The sequence below is a fragment of the Botryllus schlosseri genome, chromosome 9 (genome assembly GCF_051294905.1).
Source record: "Botryllus schlosseri isolate E-star chromosome 9, Bs_hap1, whole genome shotgun sequence".
In the NCBI taxonomy this organism is placed as follows: domain Eukaryota; kingdom Metazoa; phylum Chordata; class Ascidiacea; order Stolidobranchia; family Styelidae; genus Botryllus; species Botryllus schlosseri.
In genome coordinates this window covers 12,796,593-12,819,643 of record NC_137244.1, presented here as the reverse complement: position 1 = coordinate 12,819,643, position 23,051 = coordinate 12,796,593, and the positions used below count along the sequence as shown (strand labels likewise).

General features: G+C 40.7%; 1 protein-coding gene across 2 annotated transcripts in view; it reads right to left on the bottom strand.

Moving 5' to 3' along the window:
• Positions 1-262: 262 nt before the first annotated feature.
• LOC145447212 (uncharacterized) overlaps positions 263-23,051 on the bottom strand; it is an 85,513-nt gene continuing 62,724 nt past the window's right edge. The window contains exons 4-8 of one of the 2 annotated variants that reach the window (XM_080325629.1): positions 21,613-21,633; positions 19,810-19,938; positions 14,762-14,923; positions 7,239-7,480; positions 263-594 (exon numbers count right to left, since the gene is read on the bottom strand). In XM_080325629.1, the coding sequence (XP_080181755.1) occupies positions 397-594; positions 7,239-7,480; positions 14,762-14,923; positions 19,810-19,938; positions 21,613-21,633 (752 nt within the window). In that variant the 3' untranslated portion in view covers positions 263-396. The remainder of the gene's footprint in view (positions 595-7,238; positions 7,481-14,761; positions 14,924-19,809; positions 19,939-21,612; positions 21,634-23,051) is intronic. The other variant, XM_080325630.1, reaches the window with a different exon arrangement.

Below are 23,051 nucleotides of genomic sequence, written 5' to 3'. Positions count from 1 at the left end.
TTTTTAACAATAAATATGAAAATTGGTGATATTGGATGAAAAAATGTTCAAATTTAGTTATTCATGAACATCGATTGAAGATATCATAATCATTGAAGGTTTTCACAATTTTCTTATACTCGTCCGGACGACAGGTGAGGCACTGCTTCACTTGCCTCCCCTGACCACACGTCACTGGATACTACTGAGAGGTGGATAAAGTTTTTTTTAATTATGCCTCTATCACAGGTTCCTCTCAAAATAGCAACAAAGCGAAAAAGCATCAGTTTCCTTTTATATTTGCTTGACAAACGATCTTTGGTCATGGCTAGGTAACGCCAAAGATAATAACATATAGCCGTATTCTAGACTTCTCTCATCAGTATTTCTTTGTCCCGTATATTGCTGCAGTACTGTTTAAGGCCCTCTCTCGCATATTGCTCCATCAACTGTTTCGGTTATTGGAATGTTGAACATTCCTGTCTGTAAAGTAGGGTCTTCGTCTTCATGTAGTGCCAGGTAGGTGGCTGATGATGGAGTGACGGGATATGACTGAGTCCAGTCCAACACAGTACGGTCTTTTTCCATTCCCGATCTGTACACCAATTTTGAAGTCTGTAGAAAGCACAATAATATAACTTGGTCAAAATATCGGTATATTAAACACATGATCGACAGCTATTATTGTTGAGCTAGAACATGGAAATATTGATACATACATTTCGTTATCGTATGGCATAAACTCCAGTGCACAGAGAAAAAGTCCTTACTTGTTAGCTTTCAGGGGCAACCGCGAATCCAGACCTTTTCATTGCTCTATACGTCAGTAAATATGGCTATAGGGTAAACGGAGCAACATGGCAGTTAAATTTTCTTAAGCTCCGAAGGAAGGAAATCATTCTGAGTGACGAAGGTTATGCGACATCCGCGACGACGTTAAAAGCACTCGATACGTCGATAATAATAGTCAACAAAATGACAACAAAAAAAATTGGTAGAACATCTGAGAGTGCTTTCTGTTTTCAAAGCATTGTAATTACTAATATCACATTAGTTTTGCTAGATTGACTCTATTCTAGAACAGTGGTTCTCAACCTTTTTCATCTCGCGGACCGGTAAAATTTCAAAAAATATGTGGCGGACCGGTGGACCTTCAACACTTTTATCCAACCAGAATGTAAAGTATACGACCATTTTTTCGAAACTATGGTAGTAGAGATTGACATTTTGAGGGTTTTAGTCGTAATTGAATATGTTCATGATGGTATTAACTAGGGATGGTGTGAACGTGAGGTTCGCGTTCGCGTTCTGTGTGTGAACCTCGGAAATTTAGAGGTTCGCGTTCACAACAGAACCTTGGTAGGTTCTGCACTGTGAACCTTTTGGTAAATTGTAATTTTCACTCCATTATACGATCTTTGGCTCAAATTTATTGCATTTCAACTGCGGGCCACTCCATGCATGGTGCTGGCAGCATAAAAAATCAAGACTAAACGAGCATGCACCATGCACCTCGACAACCTTAAAAGTTTTACTTGCTTTGTTGCAAAAATTTCTCGGAATATCCAGCTTTCCGTTTGTGAATATTTAGTGACTCTCTGCTGTGAGCCTGACCCGCAATCGATATACGTAGTCAGCGAATGATGCTTAGTCAACCAATCAATGACATTGATATCGTCTTCTGATGTAAAAAATCGAACGGTCGTACTGGGTCAATCTTGACTTCATATCTTTACTGTATCATTAAAACCAAATCCGCGCGATTAAGGTGCGTGCTACTGCTGCATAACTTGTTGTTTGTGGTATCGGTAGTGAGCATAGAAACCCGTTGTACACTCTGCTCAATATCAATGTAGCAATACTCAGACTCCAAACACATTGTCCGGTCTGGCTAAGACCGTTAAGGCGTAAGCTTATATTCCTTGGTAAGTCCTCGTCGAAATTGTTGGCAAAGCGATGGAATGTACTGATTTTATGCAATTATTATATCCTTTGATTACCGCGGTTGAAACATTTAGCGACGTTAAAAATGCCGATATGTACTTCAGCACTGTGGCATTATGTGGGCCGAATCTCCGCTAGGTACCGTGTACATTAATATAGGGCACACTAGGCTATCACTTCATTCAAAGAAAGGGTTGGAATTAGCAATATGACGTCACGTGACGTCACGAGGTTCACGTTCGTGTTCACACAGAACCTTTCAAAAAGGTTCGCGTTCACACGAACCTGAACCTTACAGAGGTTCACACCATCCCTAGTATTAACATGATTTCACAGTATAGTTATAGTCTGCTGAGTCGAGGTAAAATCCTCTTGCCCAGATAACGTGCTAGCGCGGAGTGTCGATTTATAGATAACCAACCTGTGCGTAGATGCGCAACACGTGATTAACGGTTGAGTACTTAGATACAGCTAGCGATTGCTGGTCGCTTCGTAAACAGATATTGTATGTCAGTGGCCGGACAGCATTATGTCTGGGGTATGTTCGGTCTTTGTTGCCACTAGGACATCATATCTGGGGTATTATGTTCGCAGTGTGTTCCGCCATTCGGACATCATATCTGGCGTGGATTCGGACTGTGTTGCCACACGTATCATGTCTTTGGTATGTTCGTATAACGTGCCACCCATACTGCCAGTATATCTGGGGTAGATTCGGACTGTGATCCGCCACACGGACACCACGTCTGGGGGATGTTTGGAGTTTGTTTAAACTCGGATATCATATCTGGGATGTCTTCGCACTCTCTTTTCCGCCACTGGGACATTATATCTGGTGTATATTCGGACTGTGTTTCACCACTCGATAATGACTGGGGTATATTCTAACTGTAATGGGAACCCGGACATCATGACAGGTTATGTTTGGACTGTATTGGCACCTGGGCTGTGGAGTCGGCAAATTTTAGCACCGACTTCAACTCCGACTCCGCACATTTTCAATTGACCGACTCCGACTCCGGCTACTGAGTCTTTAAACGTACCGACTCCGACTCCGGCTCCAACTCCGACTCCTGAGTCTTTAAAAATACCGACTCCAACTCCAACAGTAGGACCAATTTACTTATGCCACAGTGACGGTTAAATGACTATCATTTAACATACGATTAACAATGGCATGCAAAATTGTTTCATTGTGGCACAGCTCGAATTATTCACTATGCATGAAAGATTACCTATCTAAATTTCCCTAATTTTTTCATATTTTATCAATTTTCATAACATGGACTCTCTAATAACCTAATATGTATGAACCATTCGAACACGACATACATCCCATACTGTATAATTAAAATGTAGATAAAACAATCGAAGTGTTGCTCTTGTGTATGAGTTAGCAACTAATACAGAGATGCATCTTATCAATTTTCTCATTATACACTGTACTGATTACAAGCACACACACTCTCACTATTAATAGACATTGGTCATAAACGAAATTTAGGAATTAGCCAAATAGCATATGTCTAGTCTACATGCACTTAGTCAAGTATTCAAGGACTAGGATTTGCAGTCCATCCTAATCATTTGTTCGACCCAAGCAGCCAAGCTACACCACAACTATTTTTAATTTTGTCAAGTTGGAAGGAGTGTTTGGTTATATGTACATCAATGTTTCAACCAGAGAATATATTTGCTCTGTCACAATATCATGGTATTATCCCAAAAATTGCATCAATTTGTGACTGCATCGTGAAGATGCATATTGCTTCTTTCTTCCTCTATGCATCTGAATTGTATTTTGCAAATAATGTTCAATTCTATCTATGTCAGGGATGGCCAACCTTTTCGGCCAATGGGTCGCATGAGATTTACCAACCGTTGCGCAGGAAACTTGAATGTTGATAACATTCAAGGAACGAACAACAAGGAACGAACCGAATTCGGTAACATTGAAAGCAAGACTTATATGACTATATTTTAAAATTGATATCAATTATGTCATGTAAACTCGGTGAGCAACTGTACAGTGTGTAGTCATGCCCTGGTCGCGCGAAGCGCAAAATCTTTTCAAAGGTACTGAATGAATTCGATCATTAAGTATATTACTTGCACATATTGGCAGTCGCCTCCGTGTAGCAATGGGCTCATTTGGTTAGGACAGGATTATTTGGCGTTTTAGACATAGCAATATCGACGGTTTCGGTGAATATGGCTCTGTCATTTTCCGCAAATGTTTCATCGCCGACGATCTAGCTTCGAGCGCACCAGCGTAGTCCCATGTTGAACGACACGTTATCTTATAATGAGTATAGTTGGAATTCTGTAAATTACGCGTATTTATAATTTCTAGGAGGGTTTCCAATACTAAATGCAAGAAATGTGACAATAAATCACGCGAAGTGCTGAGAAAAATTTAAAGTAAAATAAATCTGCTACGGAATATACTACTTTATGATCATATACGAAGATCAGCGCTGAATGTGGCTGTGTGTATTTGCCATTCGGACATCATGCCAGTCCGAATCTACCCCAGATATGATGTCCTAATGGCAGAACACAATGCGAACATACTAATGGCATGATGTCCGATTGACAACATCCAAACACACCCCAGATATGATGGCGTAGTGACGGAACACGGTACGAACATACCCAAGACATCATGTCACAGTCCCAAGATAGCCCAAACATAACCTTTCATGATGCCCGGGTTGCCACAGGCAGAATATATCCCAGATATGATGTCCGAGTGACGGATCACAGTCCGAATCTACACCAGATATAATGTCCCAATGGCAAAACGGCCTGAAGATACCCCAGACATGATGTTCGAGTTGCGGAAGACAGTGCGAAGACATCCCATATATGATATCTGAGTTGCAACAAAGTCCAAACATGCCCCAGTCCGTCTGGCGGCACACAGTCTGAATCTACCCGGATATACTGTCCGAGTGGAGGCGTAGTCCGAACACACCTCGGACATGATGTCCGAGTGATGTAACACGTTACGAACATACCGAAGACATGATATCCGAGTGGCAACACATCTCCGAATCTACCCCAGATATATGGTGTCCTAGTGGCGAAACATAGTGCATACACCCCAGATACAATGCCTGAGTGGCAACATAACCCGAACATGCCCCAGACGTGATCTTCGAGTGGCACTACAGTCCGAATCTACCCCAGACATAATGGTGCCCGGCCGCTGGTACACAATATATGTTAACGAAGCGACCAGCAATCGTCAGCTGCATCTGGGTAGGCTACTCAACCGTTAGTCACGTGTTGCGCATATCCTTGGGTTAGTTACCTATAGTCAATGACAGTGTTTCGCGCCGAAGGCCGTGGATTAATCGACCACGCCAACTCGAATTATATTCTTCTTTTCGACAGTATCTAGAGAAGAAGCGTTTCGGAGTGGGAACAAGCACCTTGCTCATTTCCCACTACCACCAGACATGCAATACGCCGCACGAAAACACCTGGCAACAGCGATACGGAATCATCCATAATATGAATGAATCGAAAACGAATGATCATGCAAACAGCGCGCTGCAGCGAGTCATCTCGTACTTGTCATTCGCATGTCGTCACCGGGATCGGTTTGAACTTCAATAAGTTAAATCGATCATGTTTCCTGGCCTAATATTAGCTCGTAAAGTTATGACTATGTTTAAAATTTGATGTTATAATTTTTTTCATCAATTGAGAAGCCTTCAACATTTTGCCTCTTGAAATTGGGGTATAACATTTTAAAATACCTGGCGGACCGGCAGAAAAGTCGTCGCGGACCGGCGGTTGAGAACCACTGGTCTAGAAATAAGCCTCTAACTGAGCCCGAATTACCGTAAAGCGAACCTCGAGATGACGGGCCATACGCAAGCCGAAGCTGTCCCTACTATCCTTATTGCTTGATTGTTCATAATTCATTATTTAATGACCCAGTGTGTGTGCTACCTATGGTGTACGTTGTGGTGTACTTTGTAATTCAGTTCTTTTTTAGTGTTCTGCACGACGGTTGCCTGGATGGTGGTGAGGTAATCTCGAGTCCTGATTATTATTTAGCATTTCCTATATATTGCAGTCTTGCACATCCATATTGCGAATAAGCCAGGCAGGGCATGCTGTCGTAAAACAATAATTATGCGGCGGTCTACTCATAATTAAATTAGCGTGTGTCAATATGCAATTTTAATTTACAAATTAGTTCCCAAATCGTTGAGAGATTTTTATTCAGCCCGAAAATTTTCTTCACGCATAGCGTGATTCGGGGTGACTTGGATTTGTAATAGTGTCCTTGCAATCTGACCCCAACCGTACAAATGCAAACCGCAGAGGAGAATGATACGCCACATAAAGAAATATCAAGTTGGAATCGCGTGCGTCTCATGAACGAAAGTTTCGCTGGTACATTTGGGTGATTCAAATATATTTTGACTATACGGACAATTCTGATGGGAGGTCAAGAAATAACAACATACAACACAGTGATTAATAAAAACCGGACGATGCATAATCATTAATTTTCTGGGCCAATTTTTCGGAAACATCCATTCATCAGCTCTACTTATTGATTTGATAACAGGGCTGAGAATTGATCAATGGGGCGAATGGAAACCGAATTCCAATAACTATTATGCTAGCTTTATAATAACATTTACACTAACGATTTTGGTGCATATATAGGGAAACCTGTGGGGATGTTGTGCTTCTACAATTAGAAACTTTTATACGCAAGGTGATAACGAAATCAGTGACAGCACCGAACGCCAAGTGGGATATCCGCGGCGCAAAGTTCCCATATAGTCAATTTAACATGAGTATTTGTCGCCCAGATTGGTCATGTCGAATCTCCGCTGGGATGCGGCCGTATGCTATATGTAATCGAAATGCGGTGGGTAGAGCAAAAAGGTTGAACAGTCAACACCCATGGTTTAAGCTTAGTACGGAATCGATGTAATGGAATTATTTTGTCTGTATGACGCAATAATGCCAAAAACAATTATAGTAGACAGGCAAGGTACGGTAGTAACGATATATTGTTATTATTACGTCATACAGCCAAACTAATTCCTACATTTTGAATTTGATTCACCCTATTACTGACGTTCGCTACTGACGAGAGTCAGTCGAAAAGCTGTTAGCGAATAAATTACCAATATAAAGTTATTGTTTATCGTTATACATAATAATAATAACAACCAGCTACTATATACGACCACCTCTGAACTTAATGTGTTGGCGAGTCGCATATACAATATTCCTAATTTTTGAGTTAGTTGCTGCAGATGCGACATACAATATCCTACCGAAGGTATATATGCGGTTCCCACAAACAGATATATATAAGATCTTGTGAATGGCTTCTTTGTGAGAGCGAAAGTTTTCAATACAGCTTGATGATTTCGATCATGAACATCCGCTAACAAAGCTCCCGTTTCCTCGCAGAGTGCAACAGCGTCGTTGTAGGTGACAGCCCCTTGCGATACCGATGGAATTGTATAGCATATCCCTGAGTACACCAACCCGTCTTGGTCTAGGCAGTAGCCTTCTGTAATTGAGAGAATTGAATAGCTGGACATCATAACTAACTATGCTGCCCAGTGTTTCTGAACGTTTTCGAGCTCGTGGGGCCCTCAGAAAGGTCAAAAATAGTCCGCGGCACCCAAACACTTCGGGTACCGTTGGTGGAAGATTTGGGGAGCTGATGCCTAAAAAGGGTCTTCATGCAAAAGTCATATCTCTGTTCGGACACAGATTCAGAATGCGGTGACTAGAAAAAAGTCACCACTGTCGGCCAACTATATCAATATTGTATCGAAACGGCGCGGTCTTCGGATGTGTAATTCTTCATTATGGAACTTCCCTGTAACTTGCAGCGTAGTCACACCACAACATAATACGGTTTTACGGCGGCGGTCATGCGACCGGCCGGCTCGAGTTCGAAATCAGAAGCAAATTAAAATACCGCGTTTCGAGAGAGGAAGGCATGCGTGTAAAACAGAGATGCTTAAACTGGGGTCCTTGTTTGGAAGGCAACCCATTGGGGTGTCATTGATCGATGTTACTATAAAGACAAGGACTATTTCGATGCTGCTTTAAAGCGAGTCCGGTCCTCGAAATAATATCAGGAGGACTGGAAACTGTTTTTCCATCAACGGCTACTGTTGAAGATGATTTTCCCCAAATTCGATGGGGAAATTGAACTCAGAATGAATGTAACTGACATAAGTTATAGCAGAGGTTCCCAACTCTAAATGTACTCCTATATAACAATAAAATATCTATTATACAATCCTAGAGCAGCAATAACCTACTTCTTGTTCTTGAGTTAATTGAGGTTTTCTTCGTGGAGGGAAATTAAGGGCATCATTCATATCTACCGGTTACTAGGCATATATGTACCATTTTAAAAATTAAAATAGCGAACCGTATTTTCAGATTGAAAATAAATATGGGGGCCATTAATATTTCAAAATTTTCAAAGGAAGTGTAAAAAGATTGGTCCCCATATTCAGTGCAATTAATTTAGGTCGATTCAGCAGCTCTAAAAATCAGGTGTTCAATGGAAATGTTTTTGTTAGGATTTTTCCCGTTTGTTGGTTATGCGCATGAGTGGATATAATATTTCTGTCATTTCATTTGATAATATTAAATTAAAACGTATTACATAACTAATTCTAGTCTACAACTATCTTTTATGGCGATATCAAAACAGCCCAAAATCAAATCTGAAAAATGCCAAAAATAAGCTAGGCCTATTATTTGGCGTTTTGGGCATATTAAAAAATAACTATGCCAGCCGTCAGCTTCCGAAATGCTACTTGGAATTCGGATATTCTTAATTATGGTTATATGTTGCGGGCAGCTTACTTTACCACATTTTCTTGTGGAACTTCCTGAGCATTTCAATCGGCAGTTGGCACTCCGATTGAGAACCACTTAAATGTATATTAAATGTATATTAAATGAAAAAAAATGATGACATTTTTATGCCATCAAATGAGATAGAGATAATCACGAAAATTGAATTCTAAGAGACTATTATTATATTCTTTATTCACAGTAAAACTATTATTATTATTACTACTATTACTATTTTCTTTATTCACAGTAAGACTGGAAAATACACACATAATCCGGGAAGCAACCTGCCCCCAAAGGAAAATGGCGAGATTGGAGTAAATGTTTAAAATTTCAGTAATACATTCAAATTGTTATTCCTATGCAATACATGGAGAAGTCAGATTACAGAATTGCAGCAGATGAAGAATTGGCAAGGGTTAGGGGAGACCGGGGTTAGTTGTTACGATTTTGTGCATTTCTGGCCTCACGGCTTTTCTACTCGCCTTGCGCAAATGATTTTGTTACACAGTCTTCACTTAGCACCCACTTACTTTTACAAAGTAAAATGGAACTTCAAGCTCTTATACGTTTGGAACTATTTGCATTTTGAACAGGCGAGTTTTCTGTCATAACTTACCCCGAGATGGGGGCAAGTTGTGACTGGAGAGGAGGTAAGTTGTTACATCTAAATTGTCAGCTGAAAACTCCATATCCACAATAAAAGCATTGTTGTAACCATGTGTATTGAGAACGAAACGAAAGAAAAATCAAACGAAACAGCAAAATATGAAAAAAGTCATTCAGTCCTTGCAAAAATCACACACGTAGGGTGTAGAGCGATCACTGCATGCTTCATGCGCCCACTTTTGACATTCATTGCATTTGACCCATACTTCCTCAGACCTAGAGTTGTCATATGTGTCATGGCACAGTAGGCAATGATTGTTACTAGCATCTGTGTTTGTTTTGTCAGTGAAAGCTAGGTTTCTTTTTGTTGCTTTTTTTGTTTTCTTTTCGTCAATCTTAGAACCTTTTGCTTCCTTCGCCAAGTGCTCCTCTTGGAGGCGATGTCGTTCAGGAGTGCTTGTTAAGATGGAGGAACGGCGCCTCTTTCTCCCACCAATTTTTTTCTGCCTGGGTGCGGCTTTGTTGAAAGGCCAAATCATCTCCGGTGTCGTCTTGATACCAGTGGGAAAACTCGGCACTGTATCCTCCATTGAACTTGGTGCACCAACTGCATTACTTGATGTGGCAGGCTCTCCAGAGTTTTCTGGTGCGCATGCCTTGCTGTTTGAAGTAGAAGTCTCTTCCGATTCTCCTGGTGCATTTACAGCGCTGCTTGAATCAGCAGAATTCTCATCAATATTTGCTATTGTTGGCATATTTTCCTCTTCTGGCATGGGTCTGTCGGTCGTGTAACTTGGAAGAAATTCATCATCTGCAAATACATTATCATTGAATGGGAATATCCCAGCCACTTGGAACCCTTTTTGAATATTGGCTGGGGTTGTTGCCAATGGCAGCGCCTGCTTCACAATTTCTGGGATATCAAGCATTGTCATTGGACGACCCCGATTGGTCTTCAATAATGCCCCACAAGCAGCATTGTAGTACTTCTTGAAGGGTCCGTAAACACTCCTGTCCAGAGGCTGCAACTTATGAGAGCAATGAGGAGGAAACGACAGCAACACAACTCCATTATCTCTGCAGTAATCAATCACATGTATGGACGTATGCGAGTCATGATTATCAAGTAAAAGTAACACAGGATTTTCTTTTGTACATCGAACAACTTTGATAAAATGTTTGATGAAAACCATGAAATTTTCTCCAGTCATCCACCCTGATCGATGGGCTGTGCCGATGCATCCAGGTGGACCATGTTTTATGAAATGCGGTTTGAAATTCACCCGTGGAAAAACAAACTGTGGCGGAACAACGTTTCCACTCGCACTCACAGCTAGGCACATGGTTATCAAAACACCTCGCTCTGCTGATGTTATTGCGCCAACCTGTTTTGATCCCTTTTTTGCCACAATTCTGTTGGGTCTTTGAACTGTAGTGATACCAGTCTCATCACAATTATAAATGTCCTGGCATTCAAATTGATACTTATCCAACACCTGGGATAAGTTTCGAAAAAATAGTGCCACATTGCTGCGGTTAAAGCTTGTAGCTCTGCCCAGGCTCGTTGCTTCAGGTGTACGAATAGATAGGCTGGAATGTCTTTGTAAAAAGGAGGTAAACCAATCTGGTCCAGCTTTTTTGTTCGTGAGCCAATTTTGTGGGACTTGAACACTGTTGATTGATGCATATTCATATGCCAACTTCCTTACATCATCAGGTGTCAAACCATAGTACAGCTCGGATGCTCTTTTGATGTACTTAACCAGAAGCTGCTCTTGGTCATTACGAAAAACAGCTCTTGGTTTTGCATAGCCAACAGATGGTTGTCCTCCAGATCGTATTTTGGTACAAAATCTTTGCAGTGTCATAAAATTGATCTGCAATTATATAAAGTCATTTTAAGTCAAGTTGACTGCAAAAGAATCAACAAAATACCCACTAGAAACTTACATCAAATTCAGTGGCGACAGTGCGCAGAGATTGTTTTTCATTAATCACTCTTCTTGCAGCTTCTGCAGAAGAGTTAATGAATACAGGTTAATGAATACATTTTCATAAGTAGGCTAATTGCAGAAGAATCCAAGCTGTCTTCAACTTTTTCATCACTTACTCAGTGTAGTGTAGGTCTAGTGTGGCTTTCAATGTCACTGCACAAAGATTTTGGTTGAAATATTGCTAACCCTATCAGGATGGATGAAATTTCATTAATAAATAATGCTAATCACACATCATAAATATTCAAGCAAAGCATGAGGCTAGTTGTTACATCCGTAAAAATGTGCCCCCGCCGAATATGGCCTGTTTAAGCTTACTTGCCGCCTTACATAACCAACAAACAGCACAAAGTCAACTGTGAAAATAAACTTCAGGTCGCCCCCTTTCTATCGATGTAAATTAAACATATATAGGTCGCACGCAACTACTGATGCACCAGCGACACTTGATTAGTAGAAGTTTTACCTTATAGCCCTCAATATACCTTTTCCTGCATGAAACTTTATGCAAGTACAGTTCGCAAGCCAGGCTTCGTTAGAACGTACTCTCCAACCAGCCGAGTAAACTGTGTAAAAATGGTGCGCCATCTCCCGGCAAAAGAAAAATCATTGATGTTGTAACAATGTTCCCCCGTAACAACTAACCCCGGTCTCCCCGGGGCAGAGGTAGAGATGATTGAAGATGAAGAATCGAAATTACAGAAATTCACAATGTAATTTTAGTCAAGTGGTGCATTCAAGGCCTTCCGAAGAATGTGCACAGTGCCCAATAACGTGATCTTTTGGATAATGTCGAATCGAACGTTACCCGGAATTTGTTGGATATGTCTCAGGAGTTTTTTGCTTACGACCCCTGTAGCGCCAATGACTATCGGTACAATGTTTATTTTGCATCGCCACATTTTCTCACATTCCAATTTGAGCTCTGTGTATTTGGAGTGTTTTTCTGATTCTTTTTGCAATATGTTGTGATCAGCTGGGACAGCCAGTTCAATGAATAAGCATTCTCTTTTCTTTTTTAGTTTGGCGATCATATCCGGGCGGTTGCTCCTGATTTCGCGGTCAGTTATAACTGGTACATCCCACAGAATTTTTACTTGTTCGTTTTCTGTCACTGGTGCTGGGCTGTAATCGTACCAATTTTTTGTCGAAGTGGTGATGTTGAAATGTTTGCATAATTCAAGATGAATGTAGTGACCAATCCTACTGTGTCTCCATGTGTATTCGCTAGCTGCAAGTGCACCACAGCCGGACATGAGATGTGCTACAGTTTCAGTTTGGTTGTGGCACATTCTGCATTTGCCGTCCGTGTTTTGCTTCAGAATTCTTTTGCGATAGTATTTTGTAGGAAGCGATTGGTCTTGTACTGCGAAAATGAATCCTTCGCTTGCCGGTTTCAGGGCAGAGCTTGATAACCAGGTCCATGAAAGCTCGTATACATGGGGCTGTGAAGTTAACTTCTTGTGCTGTACATGAAGAGGCATCGACTCCCATATCGTTTCTCTCATTTTGAGCGTTGCATTTTTGTATTGAACTCGTGCTGCTTTTGCTATTGTTATGGGTTTGGCAACAGCGTTTTCAGCAGTGTACAGGTTAGCTATTTCCATGTTGACTACCCTCTTGCAGGCATGACAGAGGTGAAACAGCGAATGCTTGTGAACTTATAGATCCCAGAAATACCTATCTGATATGATTGAGATAACGCCAAGTGGTCCTGCTTTTCTGGGTGCAGTGCAGGTAAAGTATATTAGTTATCGCCAAACTGGTGCAGCACACCATGCGAGATGGATTCTGGACACAATCCTGTATGCTCAGAAGATATGAGGGCCGACCAGGTTGCTTGCATTGGGACTCTGAAGAAATTTAACTACCGCACCGCTTCAATACATTCTTTTTTATGTCCATGTCTGGTTTGATTCAAGCATTAGTCGTGATGCAGCCGGTAATGATCTAAGATTCATTATGGACATGCTAAACAATGCAAGAGAACAGTCTTTTTACTGGTCCTACCAGCATAGTCTATGCTTGCCTTTAGACCTTCTTCCGGGGCATCATTGAGGACTTAGACAGCACTCGCGGGTATGATTCGTTATGCTGCAAGAATGTGACAAGTGCCAAGCATAAATGGCTGATTCATCCAGCCCGTACAGCTTTTAAGACTTCAATTATATAGGCTACCACGACAAGATAAGATCAGACACAGTAGTGTCAATGTCAAGTTTTATATTTGTATTCAATCATGGAACATCCCCTCTGAAACTAGAAGATCGTTCGCCACATGCATAAGCGCCTTTGCAATATTTCTTCTCGTGGTTTTGTGCTTTCCCTCGATTAAAACGAGGCATACAGGCTACAACGGTTGCGTTCACAATAAGCCATCAAGTCATGTATTTGAAGTTTTTGTGAAGCAGCTGTTCTTTGTTAATCATGTATTTCGTCACTCAACATGTTCTGAATTAATCTTGAATCATTATCTGCGGACCAACCTATAATGCGCTTACTGAATCACCGCCGTTAGCCGACTCCTTGTCCACTGTCCAGCTGATCAGCAAGCCGCCACCGTGGTGATCATTGAAGCACAGCAGATTAGCCAATCAAGCGCCGTGATTTCGTAATTACTAGTCTGCTTGCCGTTCTATGGTCGCCGACACGCCCACTCTACGACAGCTACTTTCAAACGCATTTAGACAAATGTTAACGACTTTTCTGTGAGCTTATTGCAGGTTCATTGACGTTTTTTATCTATAATCTATAAAATGAGACATGGATACGCATAAATTTTGAGATTTTCCAAATTATGGACAACCCTATTGTTCATAGTACGATACTGTCAGGCTACACCTTACCGCAAGTCCATTACCCTGCGTGCCTACTGTAGCTTTACAGCTTCCTGGAAAATAAGGTCGTTGAAATCCGCAGGATATTGCTCATTTTCATGAAGTTCGACGGCTGGCAAAATTCATCCAAAAAGTAAAATGGTTGGACGGAAGGTTGAAATGGAAGACAAATATAGTTCGTCGACTTTGTTGGAGAATGAAGGGTCTGTAGTTGCTGTAGCCAGATATATTGGCGACTCAAGCTGACCAAGTAACCAATTAAAACGCTCAGAGGCCATATTGTCACGTGGGATGATTCTGAATAGAAGTTAGGCTGTGGCGAGGTTGGGACCTGTTATCGTCCTAAATGGGACGTTTCGTGTGGAAATAGCAATAAATGATGCAGATGATAGATGCATACTTTCTCAATAATATGTTGGTATGTAGGCCTACCCGTACGGTGTATTCACGGAAATCGTTAACATGATTTACAGTTTTGAAAGCCCGTATAGGTGCTCACTTGACCAACGGTTGCATTTCTTGTCTTACCGACGCTAAAAGGACATTCCGCTTCACCGGTGCACCATCCATAACGTTCATCGTTGCCAACGCATCCCGATCCACTGCCGCACTGCCTCGTATAGCGCTGTAATCCACCATCCTCTCTGCATGTGGCACTGCAAGAACCCTGAGGAGACCATCCTCCCCATCCTAAAATGTCACAAATTTGTTAATATGTGCCGTTGGAACTTACGTAGTTGCGCCATAGGCTATGTCAGTGTTAATCGCTCGCGGTGAAGCAGGAAATTCTGGAACGCATCTCGAAGATGAATTTCTAAACATTTGTGTCTTCGTTATAAACCATTGGTTCTTAACCTTGCTCATAGTCAGCACCCCATGGAGCGATTTAGATTTTGAAGAGGGCGAAAACATCCAGAGTGATATAAGGGGCACAGGGAAGCCATATGGCGCTGATGCTGAATGGAGTGGAAGCTCTCATATGGATATAGGTAGTGTTATGGTAGAATTAGGGTTCTCTATATCCCTGAGTTCTTGTTGCAATTTTGACCAAATTTTTCAAATCTACACATTTGTCGCAGCGCTTCATGCGAAATATACCGACGATTAATGGAATGTTTCCACAAATCTAGTGGATGTTATAATTCATGCAAAATATGGGTTACGTACTTCATGCGAGTACTTCTTAATAACAGAGTCTTCCTTAACATATTTTTATGATAATAGATACGTGTTTTCTTTGCAAAATTTTTCAAACTAGGTATTGAATCTTGCAGCACGTGACCTTTCGAAATCCGAGATAGAAGCTTTATTCCACTTTTGAAAGAGAGAGTACATAAAACAAACTTTGAATCGCTCAGGCCAAATTGATATACTATCTAAATTAGAGGTCGACCGATTATCGACCTGACCGATTATCAAGGCCGATATTTGGAATCTTCCTGATTATCGATATCGCGGTAGGGCTGATATTTTATACGTAAAAATAAATTCAAAAATATTGGAAATTCTATTGCTTTGTGTTCTAAAGCTCAAGAAATCGACGACGCAAAAGGCGATACGTGACAGATTTACCCTTGCAGGACGAGTTAAACTGGATGAGAGTGCAGATAAACTATGCTTCCCGCATTTCAATCCACCTCTACTTGACTGATCTGCAATTCCGTATCACTTTTTCCTTTTGGGATTATCCCAAATTTGAATGAGTGTGCACAATTAGGCAATAATTCTTTTCAATTTCATTTTTCGCGTTTGTTGTTCAGCTTTCTGTGGCATGTACAAATTCCATCTTGCCTAATATATAATATTTTTGGCGAAATGGTTCTCTGCTCCTTCCTTATTAATATCGGCCTATGATTTCGGTTATCGGCCTTGCGAGTGTGTCGATAATCGCTATCGGTATCGGCCTACAAAAATAAATATATGCCGACCTTAATAATATTGGTTGCTTGTGTTGCGCACATGCATGGTAAATTTATGAGTCGGGTGCAGTATTCCCGTCTTTCACGTACATAAATTCAATGTGCACCCCCAAACATAGGTCCATATACTACATTTTCAGTTGATGTGATACACAAAACAATAAATCAATATACAATACAGCTTCGACCCTTGAAACTGGGTCGCGCCAGACCAAGCGGGATCGTAACTGCCGTACCCCAACCCCCCGGGGGGGAGGTCGAAGGGGCCCGAAATTAATTCGCAAATTAGCAGAAGTTATAGAGTATTTTTTTTTAAATTAGGCAACTTTTTCAAAAAATTTTCGCGCTGGCGCGATTTCAAGCTGCCAAATATCTTGATTTTGGGGTACTCTTCCTACAAGAATAAATACGCAAGATTTATAAAAATGGGCATATCGGCGTTGGCCATTACCGCGCCACGACAAATAAAGTTTTAGGCGCCATGTAACATGCGACTCCAGAAGTGTGCCAGAACGATCGGCAGCGAGAAAACCTTGGCCGCCAAGAACTGCCCTTATGCTGACCGAAAACTTCGTTATATATACAAAATACTGTCTTGGCGATCTGAACCTCGCAAAGACAAATACCATCCCGCAGGGAAAAATTATATGCCAGTGAAGAAAAACCAATTTGAAATCGTGTGCGTCTTTTAGTTTAGTAGCCTACGTTTGGGCGATTCTATATTTTTTAATTTAGCAGACTGAAGGTTACGAAATAACACCATGTTACGAAATCATACCAACGGGCCCTACAGTTTCCAAGACACCTCACTCAGCTCTACCGGTAAATCTGATTACGTAAGCAGAGAGGACAAGAAATTGATAGCAATATATATTGAATTCCCGATCTTATTGACTGATTTAATCATAAATTATCGAAAATTTTCGCGCCTTGCGCTGGATCGATAGACAGTAGGCTACATCTGACTTCGTGGCAAAAGCGAACAAGGTGTGGGAGGTAGGTTTATCACCCTATGGGAGCTCAAGACCCAAGTTTTTTTTGTGTGTGGGGGGGGGGGGGGCTGACGAAGTGCTGTTTGGTTTCTGTCAGCGGGTATCGCCCTTAAGATGTTTATTTATTATTGAGGTATCCTACCTTTTCAAACACACACCCGTCAGCTCTACCTCTAAATCTGATTACGTGAGCAGGGTGAAGATAAAAATTGATAGCAATATGTACGCAATTCCCGATCATTTTGACAGATTCAATCATTAATTATAGAAACTTTTCGCGCTTAGCGCGTTTAGGTGATAAAAGTTGACCCATTAAACGGAGCCCAATGTAGATGATAAATAGCGGTAAACAGCGTACAACGTGAAGAGAGTCAGAAGTTCGGTTTATCATCATATGGGGGGGGGGGGCTGACGTAGTTCTGTTACGGCCCTGAGACCAAGAACATGTCTGAAAAGGGGCGCAGGAAGAAAAAAGTTTGAGAACCACTTCTTTTAACAAAAGCTAACACATTGCTCATTTTCACAGTCAACTTACTTATACGAAACTTCGATAAGACACGAAGTAACAGGTGGAAAATGATTCGACGCAGTCACAACTTCTAAAAGTTGAAACAAAACATTTGTAACTATATATAGGCTATATCATGTATAAGTAATATATATATATATTAGGCTTACCATATTTTGGAAATCAAAAAAGAGGACACTTTTTCAGAAATTTGCAACTTGCAAAACCGGAGTGAAATTCTCAAAAACCGGTTAATTTTTCCCACTTGGAGATCGGTTGACTAAAACAGAAAAAAAAGGTCTTCTTTTCGCTCAGAGCTAAAATCACTGCTTTTCCCTCCGAAATACCCGCCGGAGCTTTCACTTCTGCGCTAATTTGCGGCATATCACTCGCAATTTCCTCTAAATCTGACCTAAATTTTCAAAAAAGAGGACAAAATCTCAAAAAAGAGGACAAAAGGGCGTCCTCCGAGGACACTTTCAAAAAAGGCAAAAAAGAGGACAAATCCTCTTAAAAGAGGACGTATGGTAAGCCTAATATATATGTAATATTTATACATAGATAATATATATCATGACCTCATTGTAAATTTCGGGAAGTTTCACTAGACGAAACCTGGCATCGCTCAACTGAAATCAATGTGACCAATCCCATGTGCGGCCGATTTCTATAATGAATCTTTGTTCGTTCGTTAGGCCATTTTTTTTCTCAGAAGGTTCATACTTCTGAATTAATGCAAATCCGATCAAACTTTTGTTGGGTTGCGGTAGCGTCGATGATGATTCGAAACGGCGTAAGAATTCAGGGTCATTCATTTCGGTAATTTCCATCGATGTCTGCAGGCACTGGCCTCCTCATGGATGTGCAATCAGCAACGTACGCTCGTTAAATATAGATTTAGGTAGAAGAGCCAGGTCTTAAGGAACGATCATAATCGTATAGTTGAGAGGTATAGTGTGGACGTTCGGAACATTTTTACTCATTGTAACAAACGATACGTCGGATAAAATGATATCGCAGGCGTACGTGAGTGAGTGTTGTTACGTTTGCTGAACTATTTATATGATCCAAGATCAGACCGGCACTCGACGCCATCCTGAGCGGCCCGCGAAAAGATCCTTGGAATTTACACTATAAAACATATTTAATATTGGTAATATTTGCACAAAAAATATTGTATAAACTGATCCGGAAATGCGATTACTTTGAAGTTTAATTTATAAGTATACCGTGATTACGAATTAACCTACGTACGCCTTGCAAGTAATCCAGGTTCGAAATAAATCCAATATAGCAAAGTATGCTGTAACAATCATAGTTAGTAATCATTGTTTCCATATTGACGCTTGAATCTTGTTTGTTGCCGCCAGGTCTATGCTGAACTCTTACTTCAAATCGTAAATCGTATAATGCAATCAGTGCACGCGTTTAGCGGTCATCCTCACTCATGAACGATGTTATGTCAAGTGATGAAAGGTGGGGCTGAATGCCTACGTTTCAACAAGATATGGAGCACGCAGTATCTGTTTACTGAATTCAGTCGTGAACGTGTCTTTTTACTTTATCTTGAGCACTGAGCAGGTCTCCGTGTTTAAGGAATATAATTTCAGTCGGCATGATGAGAAAAATCATGCAGTGTATACATACATACACTAAGCTAATGCGAACCTGCTAACGAAGCTAGCAAAACACCGCACAGCCAGGGCGCAGTTAAAATTAAGGCATCCACTTAGCAACGTGTGTTACCAATGTAATTCACTGCTTTCAATTTGGGAATTGAACTGCACTACTTATGGAGCTGCATGGAAATACTTGAGTACTTGTAACTAACAATTTAAAGCATATACTTGATGACATCACCACCCAGCTAATTCAAAACCATGCAAATAGACTTCTATAGGTTATACATCGGTTATTTTTAACATGGATAGGCAGAGATTGTGGAGTGATATTCATTGGAACAAACGTCAAATGTATATCATTACTAAAGTGCAAGATGTGGTATATTTGTTTATCTGGATATCTTCATTGCATAAATCTACAGGTGAATACACGTGGAGCAATATTGAACTTATTGCGGTATATACTTGAGTATTATCCGTTATTTTGTTGCCGATCGAGCCGCGGTTGGGAATCACCGACCGAAATATTTCTTACCCTCTGTACACGGGGACTCGCATTTTTCTGTTTCCTCGGAAGTGCAATCTTCGAGACTTCCGCAACTCCTGGACCGACGTCTTGTTCCCAATCCGCAATTCACAGAGCACGGACCCCACTCACCCCAGTCTATGGATATAGATGAAATCAATGGAATATCCCTTGCTAGACAGAGACGCAAGACAGATGACGATTGCACAATAATTGAGCTAAATTTGAACTGAAACTTTAAAGGGTCCGCGGGGCCCGTGATGGTTCAAAAGGAGTCCGCGAAGACAAAAAGGTCGAGAGCCACTGCATCAAAGGTTACGAACCGCACTGAACTGGATTTCGTTCTCCTATTTAACACATTAATTTTTATTTTAACGGAAATATTAGATATAGAATCTACATTTCAAAAGGTCGGCGTGTTGAGTTTGAAATGAGAGATTCGGACCTTAAAATCCCGGCCGCTGACAACGCCACTGATATTTGTGATGTTTCCGAGCTACCAATCATTCAACAGAGCACCGATATCTAGATTCACGCAAAACGACGACACGTACTTTTTCTTTATTCGGCAACTAATATTCGTTTCAAATTTACAACTAGAACTAGAATTTCTTAATTTTCAAGATGTGCAACAAGAACTAGAACTACTCCCTTTTCAAAATCCACTATTAGAACTAGCACCATAGTAAAAAAAACGTTGGTTAGTTGATCGTCAGCAAGCTAAATGGGTGGTTTGTACAAGTCTGCTCGCGGGCCGCACAAGTATACTCATTTCCAAATGTAACCTCATGCCATTGCTATCATTCTGATTATCCAATGTGATACACTGAAATACACTATGTAGCAACACTTTTATTCGCGAACAATAGAATTAGTAAAAATACGATATTGACTGGTTGAATGCTGTTATAAACCTCTGAAACTAAATGGGTAATTTGTACAAGTCTGCCTGAATAGCTTTACTGGTGGTCCAATAGATTACAATACATATTGTATGCAAAGTGCACACATGAGGTAGACTTTTGTTTTGTGACTCACTGAAAATTAGGGGTTACCCGAAGGCTTGTGGATTAGCGTAGGGCAGACCTATGCATTTACGGTCTGCGGGCCAACTACAGACTATACACGGGAAATGCGAAGAAAATTTTGAAAAAATAAAATCTATCTAAAATACCCTACTTCATGCTGATTTACGAAATAATTTTGATTCACCTTCGAGCTTTTTACATTTGAATTTTTTTCTTTACTTTTTGCAAGAAACATGGTTATAATAATACATTACCGAACATTTTATCATTCAGTGTGTCATGAAAAATCATCTTGCCTGCCACTATTGGCACGCATGCATGGAGTAGCCGATCTCGGGTGTAATCTACATTGAACATAAAGTCGATATAACATGGATTCATTTGAGTCGGGATCATGACATAAGCACGACTATGGCTGCGAGAAGACGAATTCGAAAAACCTACCAGCGAAATGATCAAAACAACAGGATAGTGACCAACCTCTGGTACATCCCATACCTTTTTGTGTCTTAGAAGGTGACATAGTAATTTCGATATTCGATGTACGTACATTGCAGTCCTATATCGGGTTATCTATATACACGCCAGACGCCTCTACCTCGCAACAGGATAATAATCACAACTCTGCCTAGTTTCAAATAATAATATTTGTATTTATATTTGGTTATACTTAGTTAAACGCAGCTTGACCGTTGCTGCTTATGGAGAAAAAAAATACTGGCCATGAAACCAAGCACCATATACACATTGCGAGATATTTAATTGAACAAATGCACATACATACCTGATATTCTTGAATTCCGCACTGAAAAAGATTATGCAGTCTATGTTAGTTGATCGTATTTCCACACATTAATTATTATCATAGCTTGAAAATTATAAATATTGATACAAGACATTGGGTGATTACTTCATGAATGTTGCCGATTGCGATTACGATTACTCCTGAATCACGCGATTACGATTACCATAGCGACAACAGCAAAACCAGGAAGTGTAGTCGATCACTTTTAAGACTACATTATAAGTAACCACGGTTACATTCATTTTGCCTCTTAGATATAATCTGGGAAGATATGTCGGAGACAATATAAGGATTGCGATGAAAAGGCCTAATGTGATGACGATTTGCATTCTTGTCAGGTTCGTAACTGTAGCACACCAAACTCCCGAGCTCGAAGGGGACTCAAAAGTATGTCGTGAATCAACATAAATTATACAGTATTTTCGAGTGATTCAATAAACTTTTTAAATTTCTCTGAGCTTCGCGATTGAATGTCTCTCGAACTAGAATATAGAATATTTGATCTTGGAATGCACGCCTCTCCCTCTCAAGAAAAAACCATGCATAGGTCTGTCGGTCCAGGTCATTACCGCGCCAGGACACACCAAAATACATATGCAGCTTCGGCCAACATGCGACTCCACGAAATATGCTATCAAAGAAATAACTTCACCGAAACATTGGGCATGTGCCCATTGTCAATAGCGGCGCAGGGTGGGCCTGACGAATAGTGCTATCCATCCAATCTGAGCCCCGCAATACAAATGCCACCCGGGAAGCCCATAGCGGAATGAAGACATGACAATTTGTATGTGGGTCTCAAAAAAGTTCTTTTTAGTCTGCTACGTTGGGGCGATAATAATATATTTTGATAACAGACGGGGGTTCACGAATACACAACATACAATAAAGTAATTATACCAAGATACCAGGTGTTATAATTATGAATTACGTGCCCTACCTAAGTGTTGGAGGTTTATCTAGGCTCGTCCTCACCATCTCATCCACGTAAGTGGTGTCTCATATAAAAGGCTAGAAGTGGGCCGTTCTACAAGTCGGCAACTACGGAATATAATTGAAAAAAATTGGTCTGGTGTAAATGATCAAAGTAGTCGATAAACACCAGGTATATCTCGAGCAAACAAACAAGCGTGCCCTCGGCTCGATCGGTTATCTGACCTTCGACATTCAGAGAGGATTAATAATGAATAGTAGCATAATGCAATTACCAATATTATTGACAAAATTCAGTCATGAACTTGAAAATTGACGCCATGGGGGGGGGGCGTGAAATCATCGTTTGGAGTGGGGGGACGAATTGCTGTTCTGGTCCTGATTCTAGCTACGGCTCACGCTTACATGGTATATAAGAAGATCGCTATGGCGGCCAATTTCAAGATTCATTTTTAAATTCATAATTTCCATTTTTTCCGGCATTA